We start from the raw sequence: 26,156 nt of genomic DNA, 5'->3' as shown, positions 1-26,156 counted from the left end.
CTACGCAGTCAGTCTCTACCAGATGTCTCAGCATGAAGATGTAGAGGTTCCTAATGGAGTCCTTTGATAATCCAGCCTATGCAGCTCCAAAATTTCCACAAGTTCCTGCAGATTTTGAGGTGGAGGTGTAGGAGTGTCGGCAGAGCGTCCAAAAGCATCCCACACATTTTCAATCAGGGACAGGTCTGGTGATGTGGTTGTTTATAGCTTTAGTAACTGTGTCTTCAAGGCAAGACCTCTAAAGATGTCCTATGGTATCTGGTCCCCTTCAGACATCAGCAGCAGATCTTTTAGGTCCTGATTTGTCTTGTTTTACTAAGGGTAGGTACTGTCCACTGTATACCTGAAGTTTTAAAGATCATCTTGATCAAGTTGATCATCTTTAGTTGAGAATCTATGGTATTCACCTCAGACATTACTGAGGTTCAGAAAGACCTCCACATAATGGTTCTCCACCGATTAACCGTACGTCCAACTCTTGAAGTGTTTAGGACCCTTAAACTTAAGAGCGTAGAATTAGTAATCATCGTAATAACTGGTGGAATGAGTCAAGCTGTGTGTGTGAGTGTATGTTCATGCCAATGAAAACTCACATGCTCATAAAATCCTCATTAGTCACAGCGTTGCCATGGTTACTTCCTTTGACTACCATTCAGCTTCTTCAACCCAGCAACAGCGAACTTCGAATCAGACTTTGAGAGATAAACAGGAGGTAAGGAGAGTTTACGTTCGAGAGGATCTATAAAAACACCAGGGCTGGAGTGAATAGATAAAAGCATTAAAAACTTGTAGCCAAACAGTTCAGGTTTTCATTGACTTTGCTGCGAGAATATTTATCAAAAACTGAAACTTTTAATATCTTAGCCGATAAACCAAGAAAGCGCACTATATTTACCTCAGCAGTGCTATTCTAATCATTAATTTACTTGAGCAGTTCCAGTCATAAATGTATTTCAGAACTGCTATTGTATTGTTATTGTTATATATTGTTATATATTGTTAAATCTAGTCTCATATTCGTCTCGTGTCTTGTCATACCCTTGTTTGAAAGGGTAGTAATAAGTGATGTTGAATTGCTTTATTTGTTCCTCAGCAGCTCTATGAGTATTGCTGGGGTCTCTTTAGAGTAAACATTCATTGTTCTTTCCGTAAAAAAAAAATACTGTTACTCATACAGGGAAACACTTAAGAAGTGCAATCCCTTATGAGTTTGCATTTAAAAATACCGTACTTTATTTCCTGCCTGTCTTTATTTCTCAGAATGAAGCAGGCTGGTTTTATTTGGATGCCTCCAGAAATGGGCTAAAAGTGGGTTATCATAATTACTCAAACACTCCCACATGGTTACCAAAACAGAGAATGCTCATTTCCGAGTTTTGGTTCCCGTGCTGCCCTCAGAAATCTAAAATCAGGCCCTGGTGGCTGCTTCTGTGTGAAAAAAGGAAGTAAAAGATTTATTTATTTATTTACTGATTTCTTTTAAATATTAAAAATTATTACTGCATTTCACAGAAAAATCTAGTAGAAAGTCTTATCTGGGCAGTAGAGGCAGTTACTCCAACAAAATATAAGCATCAATCTGTCTTGATATTGATCTATTTGTCTGTCTGTTGATTGATCAATTGATCTATTTATTTATATATCTGCCTATTGATCTGTCTTTCTATCGATCTGTTTATCTATTGATCAAGCTATCTATCTGTATTGATCTGTCTATCGATCTATCTAGCTCTCTATCGATTTATTTGTCTATATGTGGGTTGATCTGTCTCTCTGTCAGTCTGTCTGTCAATCTATCTGTCTGTCAGTTAAGCTGTCAGTCTGTTGATCGATTTATCTTTCAATCTATGTCAGTCTATTGATCTATCCATCCATTGATCTGTCTATTGATCTATCTATCTGTTTGCATATTGCTTTGTCTATCTGTTGAGCTATCTGTCTGTCTATAGATTTAGCTGTCTGTCTATCGATCTATCTGTCTGTCTGTTGTTTTTGGCAGTGCGCTACAATTCTCAGATTCTTCTCTGATCAGAAAAACGATGCTGTGATTCATTGGCAATATTAAGTGTGTGTGTGTGTGTGTGTGTGTGTGTGTGTGTGTGTGTGTGTGAAACGTGTGTGCATATTTGTGTACGTTACCGCATATTTATTTTTGCCTAATGATGTCAGCCTCTCTGCGCTCTCTCTCTCTCTCTCTCTCTCTCTCTCTCTCTCTCTCTCTCACCGTGGGTCATCACGTGGGGTGAGGTGGGAACTTCGTTGGGGGTTACACTCTTGCCCTGTTGCTAGGCTACCGTTTCCAGGCTGGAACAAGCTGGGGCTGGTTGTCATGGTGATCTTAGCCATGTGAAGGGTGAATGGATTTTGGGTGGTAGTGGCAGGGTTGGGCTACACACACACACACACACACACACACACATATATATATATATACACACACATACCCTAACACAAGATCATCATCAAAGAAATTGTTGTCTGAGTTTAATGCTATTAATATGCATATATATATATATACATGCGTGCATCAACCTCCCCACCCTGGTTTATTATAAATTATGACATATTAAATAAATACTCCGCAGTCTTATATGTACAGTATATCCCATTGTATGGACAGAAATATTCAGACACCTGCAGAACCATCACTGTTTCTGTGTTTCTTCTAAAATCAAGCGTTTTAAAAATAACTTTATCCTGCTTTTCTTGGAATAAATGCCTCTATTGTCCAAGACAAAAACTTTCTACTAGATATTGGATTAAGCAGCGTTGCTGTGAGGATTTCATTGCATCTAACTGAGTTCTTATGGGTCCTTTAAAAGCCCTAAAATGTCTTGAAATTAAAATCTGGATAATTAAGGTCTTAAATTGTCTTAAATTTGCTGTAGGTAATACATTTTTAGATGGTGTGTTTAATGCTAGAGGGAAATCACATACTAACATTAGCCGCAAGCTAGCTAACTTTACTGGGGAGAGAACTAAGATTAGCGTAGAGCTATCTAACATTAGCGACGAACTAGCTAACATTACTGAGGAGAGGACTAAGGTTAGAATTGAGCTAGCTTACATTAGCCACGAGCTAGCTAACGTTACTGAGGAGAGCACTAAGGTTAGAATTGAGCTAGCTTACATTAGCCACGAGCTAGCTAACGTTACTGGGGAGAGAACTAAGATTAGCGTATAGCTAGCTAACATTACTGGCAAGCTAGCTAACTTTACTGAGGAGAGAACTAAGGTTAGTGGCGTGCTAGCTAACATGCTAACTTGTTCTGCATCACAATGGAACAAAATTGAAAAAAAAATGGTAACAAATGGAAAAGGTAAAGTTTTGATTTCAAATCAAATAAATGATCTCAGTTTATATTCTTAATTTATATTCATTTATGTTTTAAAAAGCTCTTAAAAAGCATTAAATTTGACTTCTAAAACTGAGCAAGAACCCTGATCCAACTGTTAACTCACTTTGTACCAAAATGTATTGGATACATTAAATAAATAGGCTGCAGACTGGTTCTCTGGTACTCTTTTAATACTGAACTGTGTGCCTGAATTCTGCAGCACAATCTGCAACAAGTACAGCTTTACTACAGGCTGGAGTGGGCTCCGTCTAATCGATCGTGGGCGCCGCACAAGAAGAAAGAAGGCAGTAATTTCTGCCTTTTCACATCCAGCTGGCACTTTGATTTACTAGTGCAATCAAGCGTTTCAACAAATTCCATCGCAGTGTTGCCATATCTGCACCATATATTTACCTACAAATCAAGGCTATTGTGTTCCAGGCTACCTGAACATGCTCAGCTAGTGCGGTATTTCATTACTGACAGTCAGAGTGGTTATTTCATATGAGCTTCTGTAGAGGCAGGCCTGTTCTGTACATCATAATTTATCACTCTTTCATTTCATAGAGGTTCATAGATGTCATTGCAGACACGTCTTATTCATTGTATTAACATGTTTGATTAGTCCCATTGCCACAGATGTATGAAATTATGATAATAGCAGTGCAATCTGCTTTTTTATAGACTAAAAAGCTCACTGAATTTTAGCATGGTACCACTGCAACAAAGTTAGCTGGTGAAATTTCTTCCCTCTCAGATATTCCACCATCTGTTTTGAATAAGTATTGGTTAAGGCCGATAGAGATGTTGGACGAGGCTTGTAACTGGCATGCTAACATTTCTGTAGCTGGCAGTGATGTCGGTGATGACTAGGCTTGTAACTGCTATGCTAACTTTGCAGTAGCAATATTGGTCAAGGCCGGAAGCATTGTGGGATGTGGCCTTTGGCTGGTATGCTAACACTTCTGTAGCAATATTGGACAAGGCTTGTAGCTGCTGTGCTAAAGCTGCAGTTGTAGCTGGTGTGCTAAAGCTGCAGTTGTAGCTGCTGTGCTAAAGCTTCAGTTGTAGCTTCTGTGCTAAGGATGCAGTTGTAGCTGCTGTGCTAAAGCTGCAGTTGTAGCTGCTGTGCTAAGGCTGCAGTTGTAGCAGGTTGTGCTAAAGCTGCAGTTGTAGCTGCTGTGCTAAAGCTGCAGTTGTAGCTGGTGTGCTAAAGCTGCAGTTGTAGCTGGTGTGCTAAAGCTGCAGTTGTAGCTGCTGTGCTAAGGCTGCAGTTGTAGCTGCTGTGCTAAGGCTGCAGTTGTAGCTGCTGTGCTAAAGCTGCAGTTTAGTTAGTATTTGCATTCATGCTAATGTGCTAACTCAACATTTGTATGAGATTTTCTCCACTTGCTTGTCCTAATTAATAAACACAGCTTATTAGGGAGAAAGGGGTTTCTGGGTTTATAACAAGATCTTAAAGATTGTTGTATAAGCTTGAGATTTGATTGAATCTGAGCTTTTCTTCAGTCTAGCCTGTTCTTATCATACAGCAGGTTCTGTCTAAAACATACTGTGTGTCTGTGTGTGTGTGTGTGTCTAGCAAGCAGATGTTGGAGAGTGTCCAAAGAATAGCTCAACGAATCTGCACTCACTAAAAGAGCAGTGTGTATGTGTGTGTGTGTGAGACAGAGAAGGGGGTCACTGTACTAAAAGAACATTCTGTGGAGTGAGGGGCTCCCCGCCAGACCCTGCAGAATGGGGGAGTTAAGAGTTTAGTCACGGGAAAGAGGAACAGGCCCCAATTCTCCACTTTACACACACACACACACACACACACACAGACTTACACACACACACAAATGCACAAAAGACACAAAATGGTATGCTAGAACTCAGTACAGCTCTGACACCCTTTACAAACACACACACACATATGAATACACACACAAACACACACACAAGGGGGAGAGCGGGAGACGGAGCAGGAAGACAAAAGCAGGCTTGTGCGTGAGAATGTGAAGGACAGGCCTTTTCTCTAACTGTGTGTGTGTGTGTGTGTGTGTGTGTGTGTGGCAGTTGGGGGACGACAGTGGATGGCAATGTCAGACACTTCCCATATAGATAGGAATGTGTGCAATAATAATAATAATAATAATAATAAAAATAATAATTACAACATTCTCTAACCCTGGATGAACCAATCAAACTCTCACAGACTGTCATCGAGAAACAAAGCTGAGAGAGAAAACCAGAAACCAAACAGAGATTAGGGAGTTAGACCAACAAACAGATATAAGGATTGGTCAACTAGGTCTGCAACTTATGGTTATTTTGCCAATTTTTACATTGCCTTGCCATGAGCATGCTCACAAGATAGCACCTCACAACATACTGTATGCAGGTGTGAGCCTTCACAGGCCATCTCCAGAGTTAACAACTTCTAATCAATTTTCATAGAGCTGAACCATGCTATTTATTCTCAGCCCAGCCAGTAGTGACACTGAGGTGTTTAAAAACTCCATCATTACTGCTGTATTAGATCCACACAGGTCATGTAAGGGCCTGAGTACTGAAGAACAGGGTGAAAGGAGGATAATAATAAACTATACAGAGAAACAGATACAGAACTACAGTCTGTAATTAATTATACAACTACTAAATTGTGTATGGGTGTAGAAGCAACATCATAATGTTATGTTTGATTGTTATACATACAGCTCTCATACAGAAAAAAATATGAGACCACTTCTGATTGAGAGTTTCTGAATCAGTTTCTCTGATTTTGCTATTTATAGATTTATGTTTGAGTAAAATTAACATTGTTGTTTTACTCTACAAACTACTGACAACATTTTTCCCAAATTCCAAATAGAAAAATTTTCATTTAGAGCATTTATTTGCAGAAAATAAAAAAAGTCTGAAATAACAAAAAAGATGCAGAGAAGTTTTAGGAGTTCAAAAATCAATATTTGGTGGATTTTAATCACAGTTTTCATTCGCTTTCTTGGCATGTTCTCCTTTACCAGTCTTACACACTGCTTTTGGATAACTTTATGCCACAAAAATTCAAGCAGTTCAGTTTGGATTGATGGCAGTTCAGTTTTTTTCAGAGCTGTATATAAATAGTACATGGTAAAAAAAAATCAGGGTTTATTTATAGCATCTTTCATAGACCTGAAGGTCACTTTTCAGAGTCAGAACAATAACTTAAATTGGAAGCGCACGTGGGGAGGGTGGCAGGGAGTAGCTGTGCTGAAGTAGGTGGGCTTTAAAATCTGTCTGTCATTATCCCAGCCTTTCATCAGGAGCACCTGGAGCTTCTGACGTGTGATTTCAATGGGAAACGAGGGAAGGAGGACACAAAACGCTCCATTCACAACAACATAATTGGCAATCTTGCTCATGGCTGACTTTGTTTTACCCTCATTTGCTTGTTCTGTCTGTCTAAACGCTCTCTAAACACAAACGCACTCACCCTCGTTTCCACCGGTGTGTAACGCCGCTCTCTCAGCACGCTCAGTGGAGTCTGCCTCGGCACGATTGAAAAGATTAACTGTGACATTTATGGAAGCGAGTGGGAGGCTTTATAATCTGAGGTGGCAGTACCTGGAGAGCACGGACCCCCAATTACAGGAGCACTCTGCCGTTCGGGGGCCGGCGAACACCTTTTATTTAGCGTAGCACTCAAGCTTGACCCATCAGAGAGCATCGTTTTACCACAGCCCGGAAATGTGCCCTGCTTTTCAGCCGTTAATTGAAGACCGACCAGATGAACAGAAGCGAGTAGAGGTCAGCCAGAGAGCAGCGAGGGCTGTGTAATAAACTGAATTGATCTGATTGAAGCGCATTTTCTCTTCACACAGAGCTCAGCAATGGGCCAGATATTTACCATGTGTTTACTTTTGTACCCTTAACTCCACATCCTGTATAGAGCCCAAATCTCTGGGGAAAAAAAATAGACCACAATTATGTTTTTACTTGATTTTACCAAATTGAAAACCTCTGGAATATAATCAAGAGGAAGATGGATGATCACAAGCCATCAAACCAAACTGAAAGGCGTGAATTTTTGCACCAGGAGTAAAGCAGCATAAAGTTATCCAAAAGCAGTGTGTAAGACTGGTGGAGGAAAACATAATGCCAACAAATGCTGTGCGTAGTTTATAGAATAAAACAACAATGTTTGTTTTACTCAAACATAAAACATATACCTATAAATATGAAAATCAGAGAAACTGTTTCAGAAACTGAAGTGGTCTCTTTAGTTTTTTTCAGAGCTGTATATTAGACAGCAAGTGAACAATCAGTTTTTGCTGTTAGTGTTGACGTGTTGAAGCTGTAAAAATAGTCTGAGCCACTTCGATCTTTAAAAGAACGCAGTGGCCATAGGGCATATAGACAGTATGGGGAAAAACTTGTATTATAATACGAATTTCTTAATTTCAGTCGATATAAAGAGTATAAAAGCCACCCTTGTCAGGCTACAGTAGTCCATAGTGTTCTGCTCTTTGTGCTCAGCTTGAATGCAGTGAACTTGTGTATATATATATATATATATATATATATATATATATATATATATATATATATATATATAGCAGCTCCCTGTAATGAACATCAGTCAGTAACAGATGCTGTAAATACTGTTTATCCCTTACAACACTACACCAGTTTATTAAAGTTTAGTGTAGCTTTATTCACCTACAAATTTGAAAGAATTTATAGGAGACAGTCACACATATCAGATGTTTATTAAAGAAGATCATAGACCACTCAAATATTCATTACATGTGATATGATTGTTTTTAGACAAAAGTGTACTTAGTACAAGTTGATCTCTTTTATTATTTGTATTATGTCATGACTTATTAAGAAGCCAGTAATAGCAGATGTACTTGCGAGATGGTTCCTCCACTGTGCACCATTCTTCCCTGTGTTGGTTTGGTGAAAAACAGGCCGTAATTTGTTCCCATTGCAGTAAACACGTTGAATCATCTTGGCAGCTCCGTTCGAGTTCATCTTATTGCATTTAATAAAAGCTGTTCATTCTAGCCATCAGTGCTGTCAGCATGTAGCATCACCACATAACAGTGGAGTATATAGACAAGAGTAAATCCATCCAAAGAAAATTGAATATCACTGAAAAGTTACACACAGAGTGATCTATTTTAAGTGTTTATTTCTTTTCTTGTTAATGATTATGGCTTACTGCTAATGAAGACCCAAAAATCAGTATCTTAGAAAATTGAATATTATATAAGACCAATTGGTACTTTTGGCAGTGTGGGCAGTGTGCCAAATCCTGCTGGAAAATAAAATCCGCATCTATTAATAAAAGTTGTCTGTAGCAGAGGGAAGCATGAAGTGCTGTAGAATTTTGTGGGAAAACAAAACTGCAATGACTTTAGACTTGATAATAAAACCATGTCAATATGAGTGTGTGAAGAAGATGGTGTTGTTAGGGATGTATGCTGCTCTAGTCCAGGTTCCTCAGTGTGCTGCTCTATCTCTGAATCTACGCCGCCTCATTTCTCCACACTAAGCCGAGTGAACTCCAGCCTGGTCCTCTGCTGTCGGCAGTGTGTAACTGCAGTGCGGGTATTTAGGTCAGTCTGGGCTCAGTCCTGTTCCACTGGTTTATATCTGCCCTGTGACCAGCAGACGCCCGCTCAGATCATCCGCACTGATAAAAGACTCTTTTTAGTGTGTGTGTGTGTGTGTGTGTGTGTGTGTGTGTGTGTGTGTGTGTCTCTCTCTTGTGGTTGAGGGTGAATGCACCCCACCAGCACACATGCATACACCCATAGAATTCTGCACTATAATTAACTAGTCTTGTTCTCAAATAATTGCAATAAACAATATTACTTACATATTAAGACCAGTATATGCCACTGATACAATAATTAAAATATTGCATAATAATTGCATAGTAATGCATTTATACATTTTTTTCTTTTAAAGAATCATGCACTTTAAATTCTTACAAATATTTAGATAATAGAAATGTAATTCAGTGTTAATTCAACTCCACATATGAAAAACAAATATGTGTTTTAATTCAACTCCAAATGTTAATTCAACTCCAAATGTTAATTCAACTCCAAATATGAAAATTCAACTCCAATTCAACTTAATTCAACTCCAAATATGGAAAACTTATCTTAAATAAGTAGAGTTGGGAAACCAATGATTGAGGTTATGATAATATGTAATGTTACATTACATAATGAACATTTATAATATATTTTCCATATTTTAAATCATATTCTTTCCATTTTTCACTGTACGTCGCACTGTATACAGTAATATATACTGTTTAATTCAATCACACACTTTATGTAGCAAATTATTCACTTTTCTTTTTGCACATGCCGTATTTATACAGGTCTAGTACTAATCAACACGTATTGTCTACTGTCTCTGTTTTCCCTGCTGGCTTCTGGTAAAAGAAACCACCAGGTTCTGTAAGAGATTTTTTCCCCAAGCCATTAGACTGTTGAACTCCTAATACTTTGGACATGTGTCATCTGTTCACTAGTTACCTACCCTTACAGTATGTACATGGAACAATTTCTAACACTACAAGTCACTTCATTTATATGTATTTATGCTGCTACCTTAGAGATATGTATGTATTTATGCAGATGTACAGTGCATTTATGTATCTATGTCATATATCCATATTTAATATTTATGCTGCTACATTTCTACATTTTTAAATATTTAGATACTTTTTTTTATTTTACTTGTTTAAATCCTACAATGCCACCTATCATATTCTGTAAAATTTAAATTTTGATATAATTTTAAATCTATTTCTGTGATACTATATATCAATAATTTTCTTTTTTTTTTCGGGCGAGCCAAAATGCAACAAAACTTCGTTCTGCTTTCACTTGTTTATTATAAAGGACAATAAAGGTTGTCTAAGTCTAAGAAAGAATATTAGTAGAACTGACATTCTACAAAGCTCAGGAACCACAGTGTGAAACCAAAACTAATTTTATTACACTTGAAACACAGAAAAACGCTGTTTTTTGTGATGTATATTATGTGTGCTTTACTTTTGTTAATCACATCTCATCTAATCGCATCTTAAAGAACACTGGAATAAACCATTATGTGCACGGTCTAATCTGTTTTACAGTAATTCAGATTATCACAGATAATCACAATATCTGCAGCATCTCACCCACATTTTCTACGATTTATTTAAAACTGTGTCTACTCTGAGCTCCAGCAGGAGGCGACACTGTGCTCCAATCCCTCCTGAGCAGTTTGAGATATGAATTAAAACGAAGCCTAATGTACTTAATTAACTCTAATGATCCTTAATGACAGTAATAGGTCTTCAGGACTCACGCATTTGAGGATCAGGCTCATGAATATTAATATTCTCATTCATCCCCTTTCTCTCAGATCATGTCGGAGTACAGCTCTCTGCTGAGTGACCTGTCCGAGAACATCACTAATGAGGATCTGGAGCAGCTGAAGTCGGCCTGCAAGGAGGACATCCCAGAAGACCAGAGCAATTCCATCACCTCCTCCAAAGAGTGGTTCAATTACCTGGAAAAGAACGACAAACTAGCCCAGGGTGAGTGAATTATCCCCACGAGAGAGAACCGCCCTATATAACGCCTCTCTTATATTATCTAAAATCTATTTAAAAATATTATCTTTAGTCTTCAATAGAATAAGACATAGTATGCATTTTCATAAAATTAAACCAAATTAAATATAGTTCAGAATTAACATTGTATTGTATACTATGTAATTCATTAAAAATATGCATACTACACAAATGTAAATACATATGTATACATCAAATTTAATTTGATATATATATTAGTATATATAACAATGGAATTCTTTATAAATATCCCTGTACATGTATTTTGTATTGTATATTAAGTGTTTGTAAAATAAAAAAAAGATCAGTTTCTCTGATTTTACTATTGTTTTATTCTGTGAACAACTGACGGAATTTCTCCCAAATTACAAATTGAAATATTGTCTTTAAGAGCGTTTATTAGCAGAAAATAAGAAATGCTCAAAATAAGGGAAAAAAGATGCTAAGAAAACAAGTTCATATTCATTTAGAAACAACCAAAAGACTAAGGTTTTACCGTGTTTTTTAATCACAGTTGTGTTTTAAATGCCTTGGCATGTTCTCCTCCACCAGTCTTACACACTGCTTTTGGATAACTTTATGCTGCTTAACTCCTGGTGCAAAAATGTATGCAGTTCAGTTTGGTTTGATGGCTTGTGGTCATCTATCTTCCTCTTGATTATATTTAAGAGGTTTTTAATTTGGTAAAATCAAAGAAACTACTTTATTCATTATGTTTTTTAATGTTTTATATTTGCAGATAATCTCTCCTACATTGAGCACATCTTCGAGATCTCGCGACGACCCGACCTTTTGACCCGGGTCATCGAGTATCGCACAACAGTGCTGAAGATCTCAGAAGACGACGAGATCGACACCAAACTCACGCGCATTCCCTCTGCCAAGAAATACAAGGGTGCCCTTCTGTTTTCTTATTAAAACTCTGCACTTTCCAAACATAACAAATGATCCAGACGCTCCAAAACTGCCACAGCTAAACGTCCAATATGGATGTTTTCTTCTATCGCTGTTCTGTTTTGACGTCTGACATTTCAGGAGTGGGGCTTTAAAGTTCATATTCTATCTGTCCACTTATACGTGTCACAGCTCTCCGTGTCCTGCATTCTGATTGGGTGAGAAAAGGTCAAGCATAACATAAACAAACACCAGGGCTGAATAATTGTGTGAACTGCTGGTGCAATTATTCAGAGAGGATGGCAGTGCAAATATTATATAGTAGTAAAAAATTAAACAAGAGGTCTCTGCAGACGTCTGGGGACATGTTGTCCAATTGTAATTCAGCGTTTAACCAGCAGAGGGGGAAATAAATAGTGTATTTGACATTTAAAATATATTCCTCTTTATTAGTGCTCTCCTTGCCTAAACTGTCAGTTTATGCATAAAAGTTCTTAGCCCGTGACTTTTGGCATGGCATGTCCATGTATTTTTCAATAAGTTAAAAAATGTAGAAACTTCATTGTTCACTTTATGTGACTTAAACTAATCAGTCAGAATTGACACTAATATTATAATACATTATAATATATTATAAATGAAAGCCACTTCAACACTTTGAACACCCCCAGTTTCCAGACCTCAACATCAGTGAATGTGATTAATTAAACTTGGATGGTGAATTCATAACACCAGCTAAGGAAGTTACTTAGAAGTTAATTAAAGCAGCGAAACATTTGTGAAATGTTTGTGTGTTCTTGATGTTGGTATTTTTTGCTCATTTTGCTACATTTTGGGAGAGTAGTTCACTTTTACACAACTGCAGTAAACACATGGAGAGATGTACACATGCATTTCTGGACAAGCTAAGATATTTACAGAATCAGCATCTAAAGTGAAAGAAGCATGTGGACTGAGGTAGTATATGTGCAGGATTTTATACTAATATGACAAAAAAATCAGGCTCTTAAATGTTTTATATTTATAGTAATCATAATAATGACATATTTAAAATAAAAATAGGCAAAGCATGTTAATATATATAAAGTATACAAAAGGGGGGGGGCAGGAGTAAACACAAGATAACCGAATGGCCTTCACACACATGGTTGGGCACGTGTGGAAACCTGTGCACCTCAGTCCAGCACAGTTTTGCAGCGCAGATATTTCCAGTTTCAGCTGAATTCACGCTTTTAATTTACTTTTAATTACCTTTTAAAAAGCTATTTAAATGTCTGATTAAAGGGCCGATTACTGTTGTTTTGCTGTTTTCCCTTTTTTTTAAATGCATGGTTTGGACTCAGCTCTTGATTGGTCCGGACGCGAGATAGCGCACAGGTGGGGGCGAGGCTGGTGAATTTTCCAATATTGTGCAGCCTTAGTTTGAAGTTCTATAAAACATAAAAATCAAACAGTTGACATCACACGAATAAATTCATAACTATTTCATTATCATGTATTAAGTGATTTTACTATAGAAATTTGTAGAAATGGGAAGTCAAACCTAGTAAATATGTCTGTTTGGTTTTGCAAAAAAACTGATTTTGGAGTTAAATAAAAGCAGAAAATCAATCTGTTATCAAATTGCTCCATGCAGTCCTTGAAGAAGCCTTTCTATACTATTAATGATATAAGTATGAAGTGATATTACTGTAGCATTTTAAAGTAATTGGACGTCAAACTTAGGAAAAACACTGCATTATTGTGTTTGTGCTTCAGACCCCCAATTGTCTGGTGCCAAGCCTGTTATTAACTTACTTACTAACTAACTTACTCACTTTCTCCTCCTTTCCAGACATCATTCGCCAGCCGTCGGAAGATGAGATCATCAAGCTGGCTCCTCCCCCTAAGAAGGCCTGAGGGTCGTGGTTTGTGACCTTTACTCTTCGTCCTGGCGCTCCACCTCGTCAAATCATCTTCAGCCCCACCAAACACCGCCCCACCTCTCCTCCTTCACCACCACACCCCACATCGCCCTGTGTCCACTCACCACTAGCCACCACTAACGGCCGTCGCCAACGCTTCACCCCCCGGAGACTCGAGGAAGAAGTTTAGGAAGATCTGAAGAATCAGGAAGAAGATTGAGGAGAACGGGAGGGACAGTGCTGGACAGAACGATGGAAAGGACCAGACCAGTGAACCGGTTGTTGTTATTATTGTACGCTTTGTGGGTCACTGCTGAGGTTGTGTCTCCTACAGTGGGTTGCGAGTGCACATGTTTGTGAGTATGTGAGCTTTGCTGGTTTAGAAGTGTGTGTGAGAGAGAGAGAAAGTTTTTATTTCGAGCAGCCTGTGTAATGGAGACGTCTGAAAGGGCGATAAACCTGATCTATGTAGTAGTTGAACTGACATGGCTGTACATTCCCTTTAAAACTCACAAAAATCAATGTCCAATCAATCTGTTTAGACTCGTTTAATAGATCATAGATTAATACGCCAATATTTGCCTTCCATAGAGCTACATTATTTGTGTACATGAATTATATATATGAAAGGAAAACACATTTTAAATTATTTTTATGCTTTTTGTGTGGCTAAAACAGAAATATCCTAAGCATTGTAATGAAGTATACTATATAGATTATAATGATGAAGATCTTGATCTTGATTATCTCATATATATATATTACATGTCAAACGGGGCCATATAGAATAGTGTTTGAAGTTGTATTATACTGATACTGATACTGATCACAGTGTTTGATCTGACAAAAGATTATCAGAAATTGTATTTACATTTATTCGTATTGATGCTAGCAACATGGGGGGTGTTAGATTTTAATACTTTTAATACCTCTAAAGGAAACGTGAAAAAAAGTAGAGAAAACGTTCTCTAGAATAGCGACCAAAAAGGTAGATATCATTCCATGTGAGGCTGTTTTCTGTTTTCACACCGAACGGAGAAAAATGTACTGCAGTTTTATTAAATATGTTTTTTTTTATTTTTGCTCCAATAGATGAGCAGTTCATTGGTGGGTATGGCCTTTATTGGACAGTTTCTAAACACAAGCTGTCCAATACCAATCTAAAAAAAAAACGATTTTGACTCAACAAGTAAAGTTTAGTATGAAAGCATGCTAAGTTGGCCTTCTGGGTCTGTAATTAACTAGCTATGAACAAGCTAAGCTAGTTAAAAAGCTAGCTTAAAACAACTACGATTCCGGACCACAACACTATAACTATAATATGTGTTTGGGATTTTGCATCTGGGCTCCCCCTACAGTTTAAAAACTGTAATTCACTTTCACTCCACTGCAGTTCATACAAATCACACTTTAAACGCACCCCCCCTCATGGACAGCTGTACACATGCATTTGTTGACAAGCTGCTACCCAGGACTCCGCCCACCCACTTTTGCGGCCAATTGGCAAGCGCCGCTGGTTCTGAAAGAGGTGTGAACTATTGCATAAGCAGACATTAGCACACTGCAGTGCATACTGTGTTCAGTGTGAAAAGAGCTCGACTTATTTATTGGCTTGATTATGAAAATAAAGGGGATTGTATTTAGTCTGATGTCACAGTAAAGCTTAAAGCTGATTGTTTTATTACAATGAATAGAGTTGAATACTTATGAATATTATAAAAATGCTACAAATAACCCAATAAACGTGACCAAGTGTAGTGAAGGTGGTGCTACAGTTAGAACAGTAGTGTAATTGTAGGAAAGCGCTCTACACGTTATTTATATTTATATAAATGAATGAATTATATAAATATGAGGTAAGAAAGATGCACACAAATGATACGGTATATGGTATAAAATATTAACATTAAAGAAAACAGGATTGGAAAAGTATGGAAAACTCTATATTTTAACTACTTTACGAATCATTCCCATTCAGTGCGTCCACATCCTCCAAGCCATTATACATCATCGCCCAACTGCAGAAAGACTGTTGATTAATATTAATATTTGCTAGATCACTGTGCCCCCTCCCCCAGCCTCGACAGACTGTTGCTTTTGCTAAGCTAAATAGCAGTATGCATTCGTGTGATGCTGAGCTTTTGTTTCTTTTTATTTTACGTGTTTCACTGTCGTGTGGGTACAATAGGATAGGCGTCTTCTAAGACGTGGAAACGTGATCTGTCTGTGACGTCCCATTTATTGTGATTTTTATTTATCTTCTCTCAGTTTCAGCACTTTGCAGGGTACCTGTGGTTCTTCACACTGTCGTTTGCATAAACTGTGATTTCTCAAACCCGAGCAACCACCTAACGACCTTCTTGTTCTAGAAAGTTCTAAGCAGGAGCTGTCCAAAGTGCTGATCTAAAACCTGTGCTAACCTTACGACTCTGTATATAAGAGTGGACTGTGTGACGAGAGGCTGCATACAGTACAGCTTTTAACTTGGTGCTTAACGCTTCCAATCCCATATAAGTGAATGGAGCAGAAAGGGAATTTATGTTAAAATAACACATCCTGCAAGCAATTCTGCAAGCTCTGACCATCTTAGCCCATTCCAATAGGATAGTTTAAGGGGTGTGTAATAATTAAACAATGTGGTGCTGGTCAGCATTAGTGTATGAACTAATATAAACTGTTTTTTTTTCTCAGTTCCAATTCAATTACGATACACAACTTCACTGTAAAAAAAAATCCAGATTACAAAACAATTAAGTGATTATTTTATCAGAAATGTTTTTAAAGTTTGTGGATTTTAAAATAATCAAGTTCAATATTGGACCAAGAACAAATATAGATATATTGGATCAGTCCCATCTCTACATGCATTGAGTTGGACGTGCATTGAGTTGATAAAGTTGTCTTACTTATCGTTTCTGATGACAGTCTTGTTCAGTTGCTAGGCTCACTCCCTTTATAGAGACAGGGGAGGGGCTTGCCACTTAGAACTATGGCCAAATAAACATGGCAGCTTATTTTTCTTCATTTAGTTACATTTATATATTTTTTGGCTTAAAACATTGTTTTAAAAGTAAATGGCGACATACAGTCCACTCTTATATACAGTGTTATTTACTACGGTTCTAACGTACAGCGTCGGCTAATGAGGATCACTAAAAAATAAAATAAAAAAACAACCTATTCTGTCCTTTTTTTCCCTCTCTTTTGCCACTTTTCCTCTTGCCAACAGTCAGAACATTGGAGGGATTGCGATCTCTTTCTTGTGATCTTTTTTGATTGTTTGTTTGTTTTGTATTGTTTTGCATTTGTTAGCTGTGTTAATGTGGACTAACATGGTGTTGTTGGGCGGGGAGTTGGTGTGGTATCCTATGCAGATCATTTGTTCAGCCTCCAGACTCCTCCAGGCCTTTGTTAGTATTGGGACAAATGGATGATTTAGTGAACTTGTGGTGAGATATCTCAATCTGAAACAACTTCAGAAGCTTTGAGTGATGGCGGAGGCCACTTTGTGTCCAGCCCTGGTGATAGTGAAGCGGTGCAGACATTTCCATTAATAACTTTTTATCTGTTTTCTTCAAATATGGTTTCCAGATTAAACAGATTAGCCTAATATATTATGAGAGTACTAAAGTACTAAAGCAGTGGAACTGTGAGCTCTGGAATAAGAACATCCATCCAATAGTTTTGGGTGGTTTAACTTGAGGATTTGGGAAAGATTGAGGCTCCAGTTCTCCACAATCTAGTAAAAGACCTTCTTCCCTGGACAGTCAGGACAGTTCAAAAAAAGCAAGACAAGGCAAGATAAACTCGTTTGATTATCCTTAATTTTAGATGCAACAATAAATTAGCAGGTCTAACAATACTTTTCTCCATATAGTTTGGATTTCGGATTTAGATTTAACTTTATTGTTTGTTTTTATTTTCAATTAAAGAGGCAGTCCGTATTATTTAGTTTCTAAACTGAAAGCAGAAGCATTTCTGAGTGGAAAAGGGATAAAATACTGTGTTTAATGGTACCAGTGCGCTGAAACAACCATCCCTGCTAAGTCTAATATATTCATTTTAAAAACTGGGGTGTCGAGTCGCTTGTCGCAGGAGTTCTTATGGCTACGTCACGCGTCTTTACATACTTATGTCACATGTACAGCCTCTAAAAGAGGATCCGGCTCAGTTTTACTGAATGCGAGCGGCTGGTGGAGCAATGGAGACTTCAGAAGAGGAAACTCATAGCTCAGAACAAAAAAAACGAAGGATTGAAGATTCTGACTGAGCTCTCTCTCTCTCTCTCTCTCTCTCTCTCTCAGATTCATCCGCTCTGAAACAAGACCGCATCACACCCGCCCAGTTTAAAATGATTCTTCCGCATGCTCGGTGCAGTTACCCATTCTCACCAGAGAGGGACCTAAATCCCCCAAATCTCAAAACTTACTGACATCAGCTTTAAACCTTTTTAATCAAAATCTTGTTTCATAGATATGAAAGTGGGTAGTACAGTATGCAGGTACAAAGACGCCGTTATGAACTACAGGGCTGGACATGGATTGGACCTCATCCTGGTTCTCCTCAGATGTTGTAAACTTTTACCATGATGCTAAATATTCTTAGAGAATCGTATGCATACATTGGGGCAGAACTTCAGTAAATCAGCCAGTTCCTTTAGGCTGAGGAAGGAAATGGAGGTTGTTTGTTTGTGTTGCTTTATTGCTGTTTTCCGCTGTGCAAGAGTATCGACTTGTGAATTTCGATGTTCGTGATCATGTGACTTTGGTAGTTTTCCCAGTTTAATCTCCGCTTGTTGACGAACTGCGTGTTGAGTTAGTTTGAGAAGACTGCATCTCTGCAAACAAAGCACATTTAAAATAGTTTTTTTTATTTCCCTTCAGATTGTTGGATTGTGCACTGATGTTAAGGTTTCATTGGCGTCCTGCACTCATCTGGTAAAAGCAGCCGTTGTTCTGAATTGTTGAATTGTTGGAAATCTGTGATGTTGCCGTGATGTAAAACCTGCTCGCAATGGCGCATGCTAAACGCAGTCTTCATAAAAGCTGACCCCAGACCGACCGAAAAGGGCTTGACATGTCCCCGCCGCCTCATCTGTGATCTTGTCAGTCATTCAGTCTGCGGGCGGTTCTCAAAAACAGCTTCTCCCACTGCTTCCATTGGCCAGCTCCAACATTCAACACTTGTTTTGGATAAATACTTTCAAATTCTGGTCTTGGATTCACCCTCCAGTCCTTGATTTTCTACTCTCTGGTAGTTATGGCACTGGTTAACGGATTTGCCATCTGCTTCCATGCCTTTAACGATCCAACATACCAGTTTCCATTCCCAGATTTTGTTCTCAGTGTTGGTAATGGCCATAATTGCCAGAACAACCACTGAGGACAAAATCCTTCACCAGAAATTGGACTGAAGGTCAAGATTTGAAGACGTCTGCTTCATCAAAAGTTTAGCATTATATTATATGGGATCCTAAAGGGCTCTATTTTAAGGCTTATAAAATTGATAAATGTTCAAAGTAGTTACGAGCTAAAAACTAGATTCTTATTGAGGTGTAGGCTTACATACAAGAGTCTAAAGAGCTGAACAACCAACCACTGAAAGGTTCTTTAGGTGGTTCTTAGGCCACGCCCACATGTATGCAAATAATTTTAAAAGACATACAGGGTTAGCATGCTCAAGCAGGCATTTCCGGCTCTGTGTGGACGAGGAAAATCCTATGGAGCAGTGTTTTTTCAGGCACTCTTGTCTGTGGAATTTGATTGGTTGAAGCTCAACTCTTGAGTACCAGTAACCACCGGTAATGGCACTGTTGGTCTGATGGACGTGAGATGAGAGATTCACATGAGTCCAAACCCAGAGAGATTAGACCCAGAACTAAAATTTCCCATTCTGTGCTCGCTGTGCTCTGTCTACATTAAAGCGTAACTGTCCACTTCCTGGTCTATGGGCACGTGTTTATATATATTTATAAATTCCCCTATGCAGAAATTATCCAGCAACAGCACTGTGCGTTCTCAGCATCGCTCTCAGTCATTGTAAGTCAACACTGTAACCATTAGAAATACATACATGTTTAGCCAAATAACTGACCTATAATAATAAAAATAATAAAAAAAACAACGTGAGACTTTGACATTTACAGTGTACGATGATACGGTAACAAACCACTGTCTTAAATATTGTGCAAAACCGTGCACACATTAAAACGTCACATTTTGTCAAATTGGATGTCATAATACTGTATTAAGAACATATCAACTTTAACAATGCTGCAAAAACGCTACCGCTATAGCACTAAAGACGAGTCCGTCGTTATTGGCCATAACTTAACGGTTGATTTTAGCTTTAGCTTAGCTTTACTACTAAAGATAGTCTTAAAATGCAACAAAGAAGGTCTAAAGAAGGTCTTAAAATGCAACAAACTAACCACGTTCAAACTTTTAAACAACACTTTCTCAGTAGTAGTTTTCTTCTTTTTATTATTTTTTTTGTTTCCTGATTCTGACTGATATTTTCTCCTATACGTAAGTTGTAAATATATATTGTGAATTTATAGCAGTGTGTTTTATTATTGATTTATTTATTTAATGCAAATGTATTTTTTTTTGTTTTTGTGTAATGAAATATATTTACTAACTGGAAAAAGAAAAATATTGGGGGAAAAAAATGTGACTATTAACGACTGTAAAAAAACAAAACACGTGTTGAGCCTGATTTTGGTATTATTTTGGTATTATTTCAGCAGATTAAAAAAGTGGAATTCTTTGGGGAGTTCGGGGTCTGGGCTCAGGACCCTTTTGCTAGCTGTCAATAATATTTTGTATTTTAAAAACTCCTCTTTATCTAATTCTAACTGTCATGGTCATTCTTTCACTGCTGTTTTGCTATTTGTGATTTTTCTTATTTCAATTTTTCAATGTTTTTTGTTTTAGAAGTTTTTTTTCTACCAGAGCCACCACACCAGGACACGGCCTATGCCTACTAAAATGAAGTTGTGTGTGTTTCTGTATTTGTTGTGTCCTTTCTTTCTTAATGCGTCCTTTCTTTCACTCCTCCCTCCCTTTTCAAAAGGCTCAAATGACAATTTCTCCAACTCAAATGAATCAAAAGCTAATGCTGCATTCCATTTGAACTCTTTCAAGTTTTTCCTTTTGCTTTTAAGTTTAATGAAGGAAATTTCAACTGGAACACGAATTGGATTTTTTTGGGGGAGCCTCACCAACCCAGAGTTTAGAATCCAATATGGCCGCCTTGCACATTAACATTAATTATAGTTAATTAGCACTTCTATCTACTAGTGTTTCATTAAATCGGTGCTACACACAGTACTGTCCAACTTCTACTTCTGTGCACATGTTCTGAACTGGTATCGCTAACAGTGCTAATTTGGGACAATGCTAATCTAGAATATAATTTAGAATATGAGACATATTTTGCTTAGACTCACAATAAAACACTGGTAAATGATTGTAAACCAGATGTCAAATATTCTGATGATTGCCATTAACATTCGACTTCCGATGGAAATGGAACGCAGCATTAAAATAGATTTTGATTAATCTGTTTTTTTTTTAATACATTTTTATCATTCTGATTATTCTGTTAAGCCTGTATGAAGCTGGCTTTTGTTCTGAATTGATGTAAATCATTTGTAGTTGGTCGTTCTCTTTCTAACGATGCTCGTTAGTGTTGCACAGTAGTACCTTGCATCTGAACGTGTTTTTGCTTGACATGCCGTTATTATTGTTCCTCTTCTTATTATTAATATTATTGTGTAGTGAGACATTTGGCCACGGCGAGAAAACCTTTAACATTTTCAATTTTTTCTTTTTTTTTTTTATTATTCTTTTCAGTACAGGCTGAGTTTGCTTAATGAAACTTTGCGTACGTTCATGGCGTATTTTGCTTAGGTGGGCAGTGCCATTGCTAACAGGGTAAACATTCAAATGAGGCCTTGGGTTAGATGAAGATTGAGAACCAGTCTGAGTTTATACCTGCGGTTAGAGATGGCAAAACTGGCAATCAATATCATACAGAATCCACTATTTAAAAGGACACTTATTGTCTTATCTAACCCTTTTTTTTTTTTAATTATGACGTAGATGAGCAGAAAAGCGAGTTTGTGAGAAATAGTTTGTAATCTCAAAAATGAGAAGTAGGTAAAGAATTAGGTTGAATGTACACGAGGTTGTGCTTTGGTTGGTTATGGAAATTCTGTTTATGTGGTTTTGAATGTGTGAGTGTTGACGTTTGGAAAGGTTTACGTAGGAGTTTTTTTTTGATAGTCAAACGATTCAGTGGCAAACGTGTTGATAAATTAGGCGTTCTAGACAGCATAGCATAGCATTGGATGGGAGTACATTGGATGGGTGCAAATTATTTCCTTTAATAGCGGAAGAAAAGAAGCCTAGACTGCATTTTTTTAGACGCTATGCCATAGAAGGCTCCCGCAAAGTGAATAACACTTTGTATAGCGCCATTGTGTAAATTAGATTTCGAGGACGCAACTGATGTATCCTTCCTTATGCTGGGTTACCAACAGTCCTCTGCAGACACAGAGGCTCAGTAGGCCAGGAGACTGACACAGTTGAAGTATGGCAAGTTTGAATGTGAGGTTACACTACTAGCGCCATCAGCATCCAGAGTCAGAGAGAGCACAATTGGTCATGCTCACCTAGTGCTGTTGACTGATGTGTTCGAGCTGGACAGGCAAAGTCTTTACAGAGCATAAGCACCCTCGACTGCAGCCTAGGCTTTGGAAGCAGCTACTGTATATACCTTACTGTTATATGTATTTATTGTTATATAAAGGCTCTTTAACTGCAACTGTTCTAGAAATGTGAATTATTACATATTTTCAGACATATGAAGTTTACATTAAGCACTAAACTATACTCTCATGCCTTGACCTAGTGCCAACCTGATTCATCTGTTTTGAGGCTTGGCAGAAAGACTTGAAATAATATTAGTATATTATAAGATATAAGATATTAGAGCTATTTACAACCCGTTGTGCTCAGAATACAGTAGAGTATGTATTAAAACAAGGCGAAGAAGGGTGTGTGTGTGTGTCAGTTTGGGCTTGAAGAAGCTAGAAGTGTAGAAGTTTTCTATAGTTTTGTACAGAGGGTGACTTTGCTACAGTCTAGATATTCCCTCATATGCAGGTGTAGGCTAGAATAGATAGGTGTGCGATGGGCATGAACTGGTTGAAGGACGTTGGCGTACACTCCATCAAATAAAGGTGCTTCAAAGGCTTAGTTGCTATTGGGCACAATACCATCGAGCAACCAATTGTAGTCCTGCAGGTTAATCATTTTTGCATTTTGAATTAGTTGATTTTGGGCCAAGGTATTAGAATGATGGTGCTCCATCCAATCCATTTGGATGTGATGTGCTCAATAAATGTAATCAATCAAAGGCTCACAGCAATGCTTCACAATCTAGATTCAGTCAAAACAAAGACTGAGCAGGTGTTCCAATGCTTTCGTCCATTTAGTATACATCAGATCATTGTTTTTGTTGGGAAAACTGGTTCTCCATGAATCCAGTAATGAAGTAACCCAAGTTCCACAGACTTAGAACTAAAGGCCGAAGTCTTGATCTAGAAAACTATAGAATATGGCTTCTCAACCCTTAAAAGTTCTCAAACCCCAACGATTAACACATTGAGCTAGTTTGTACAATGATAGATTTGATGGGAGCTCAAGATCTTTTCTAGAGAAGATGTTTGTTGGGAACTAAGCAGAGCAATGATTACCAAAAGCCTACTTCTTAAAATTAAACTCGCTCATGTACTCGCCATTATAGGGATATAGGGATTCTCTTTATTCTTGGCAAAGTTTATATATTGACCTCTAGATCTTTTGGGAGCCCAGTAACCACACTTTGAGAACCCAAGGAAAGTTTTAACCAAGTATTTTGAAAGAGTTTCCATTCTGAACCATTCTTTTGGGTCCTTCTACAGTAGATCTCTTCATACTCGGACCTTAAATTCATTTTTTAATTTTAGGACTTTATGTCATTGGCTGTTCATGCCAATGATTTGAAGACCTGGGTTCTAGTAGGCATGGCCAAACAGTAGTAGTACATCTATTCCCTTCCAGATTCTGGAATAAAGACCCAGATTTGATGACCTGCTGGTTTCTGTGTAATGTGGCATCGCTTCAAAATTATCCCTTTTAGCACCTTTATTTCAAAGGGTGGTACTGTCAAAGATTGGGTTTTGTTGAGTGGTTTTGTCTCCGGTAAAGAAATAGATTTTATTTAATGGTTGCTCATGTAAAACACGTAATATGATCTTCTGCAGGCAGGTGACTCAACCTTTAAATGAAGGCCAGTGCAGGATAGTCAGGGCAGTGGTCGTAAGGCTAAACAAGGCTACATAAGGCTTTTATAGCCACTGATTTTACTACTATTAACTTATGTCAGCGTTTATGAAGCCATATTTTAACAAGTGTAGATGTGTTAAAATCCACAGTGGGAAAATCCACAAACTACAATCTGTAGATTAGTATAAAGAAGAGATTGGCATAGTGGTGGTGTGTAAAGGTGTTGTGTAGCCTTATGAACAGTCATTAGAGTGTCAGAAGCTGCCAGCAGTCAGAAAAATGGCCGAAAGTCAGACTCGTAAAGTCTCGAAACGCTGCTTATGATGACCATTTTGACGTAAAACAAACTGAGACACAGGAACAACTTTCTTTCTCCCTCTTGCTCTCCTTCAGTCTCCTCCTCTTTCCCCCCATCGACCAACCACCCCTTAACTGTCCGTGGGCTGTAGGCTGTTACATTTCTTTTATTTTTTTGGTTTAATTCTTTTATTTTTCATGGGAAAATTGGATTTTTGCAATGACAGCATTATTGCAGTGACAACATTTAAAGAATGGAAATGTGTAAATTCAATTTCTGATGGAGCAAATTAGACTTAAACTGAAATGATGCCATTATGTCATTGTGCTGAAATGAGTATAAATATGATTATATTATATATTAAAATATATTTGCTAACCTACAGACGTGCTAGTCTTACTCTTTTCTCAACACAACAGGTGTGGAAGGTCATCTCGCTCGTGCTGCAGGTAAAGATCATGTGATGTTTTGCCAGTTTAATGTGATTTCTCACAGGTTGACTGCAATTATGATATGGTATCCTAATTAGTAGCATCCTGGAAAGGCTGTGACTTTAATGAAATAAAGATGGGCAGAAGATCTCCAGTTTGTAACAAATGCAAGAGAAAAATATTATATATTTTTAAAAGTATAGAAGTGTCTGGTAAATGTTCGGAATCACAGTCAGGTTCTGGGATTTTATTCTTCATTTTTACAGGGCTAATGTGTGATTCCTTATGGATCCAAAAGTGGTTTTTCTGTTTGATGACTTAAAATGAACATTTTGAATCATCTTTATTGTTAAGTTTCTCATCTTTAAGTGTCTGAAAACTGGTAACACTGGTGGAACTTTTCAAGTTCTTTTTTTTTTTCATTAGTAGTTGAAATGTTTTCTATTAAGTAAAAAATATATATAAGGTTTAGGATTTAGTGGCTCTTTAATTACCAGCATTTATATAGGCCTTCCGATAAAACTTCAAGCCATGATGTTGAGCCACTAGCAAGTTATATAACCAAAATCAACCATTACATATACATACATTTTTTTTTAAATTTATCTGCTTTGAATCCCCATGTTTTTACTCTCTATACTTTACATATATGATAAAACAGATCACATGTTTATGTGGAATCAGTGGCAGTGTACATCCTAGAGGGGGTGTGGTTAAACATTAAATAGAATTGGTGCAATTTAAGAAAAGGGAATGCATATTTCTATATAATAGAGGAGCAGGTATTTACCCGGACACCTAATCAAACCTGTAGAAGAACAATGGACAGCACCAACAAAGGTCATCACCTGGATTTAGTTAAGCAAATAGGTAAGAGCCTCCCATTGGATAATTACTGCATGGGTGATTATGTTTCAACTGGCAACAAGTTATATTTTTTGTCAAAATTTATTTTTCATTTTAAAAATATACAATATTACAGGGTTTATTCCATGATCTTAAGTAAAATGCCTTGCTTTTGTGTATTATATGTGTATTGCAAAACTACAATTACAGTACATAAAAATAAACTTGCAATCAATGAAAGAAGTAAATACTCTAAGAGTTACATAATAACTAACACAAACACTGCTTATTCAAATTAATATCATATTAACAAATTTCTAATATTAAGTAAATTTCTAATATACCTGGTGTATAATAGTGATATAGTTGTAATACTCATTAAATGTGTTATAATTTTACTGTAGACATATTTAAAATATTTCAGAGCTCAGTTCAGGGTGTTTTAAACACAGTTTAGTTATTCAGGTGTTCGTGTTTAAAGTGATGAGAGCGGCGCATG

The 26,156-nt window shown here is 37.4% G+C and overlaps 1 protein-coding gene across 1 annotated transcript in view; it reads left to right on the top strand.

Annotated features, from left to right (window-relative positions):
• LOC103026725 (proliferation and apoptosis adaptor protein 15) overlaps positions 1 to 24,762 on the top strand; it is a 44,925-nt gene extending 20,163 nt beyond the window's left edge. The window contains exons 2-4 of the mRNA XM_007231256.4: positions 10,740 to 10,914; positions 11,690 to 11,845; positions 13,679 to 24,762. Coding sequence (XP_007231318.1) covers positions 10,743 to 10,914; positions 11,690 to 11,845; positions 13,679 to 13,743 — 393 coding nt within the window. The 5' untranslated portion in view covers positions 10,740 to 10,742 and the 3' untranslated portion in view covers positions 13,744 to 24,762. The remainder of the gene's footprint in view (positions 1 to 10,739; positions 10,915 to 11,689; positions 11,846 to 13,678) is intronic.
• The last annotated feature ends 1,394 nt before the right edge of the window (positions 24,763 to 26,156 follow it).

This window comes from Astyanax mexicanus, chromosome 25 (assembly GCF_023375975.1).
Source record: "Astyanax mexicanus isolate ESR-SI-001 chromosome 25, AstMex3_surface, whole genome shotgun sequence".
Taxonomy (NCBI): domain Eukaryota; kingdom Metazoa; phylum Chordata; class Actinopteri; order Characiformes; family Acestrorhamphidae; genus Astyanax; species Astyanax mexicanus.
This window is presented reverse-complemented; position numbering and strand designations above follow the sequence as displayed.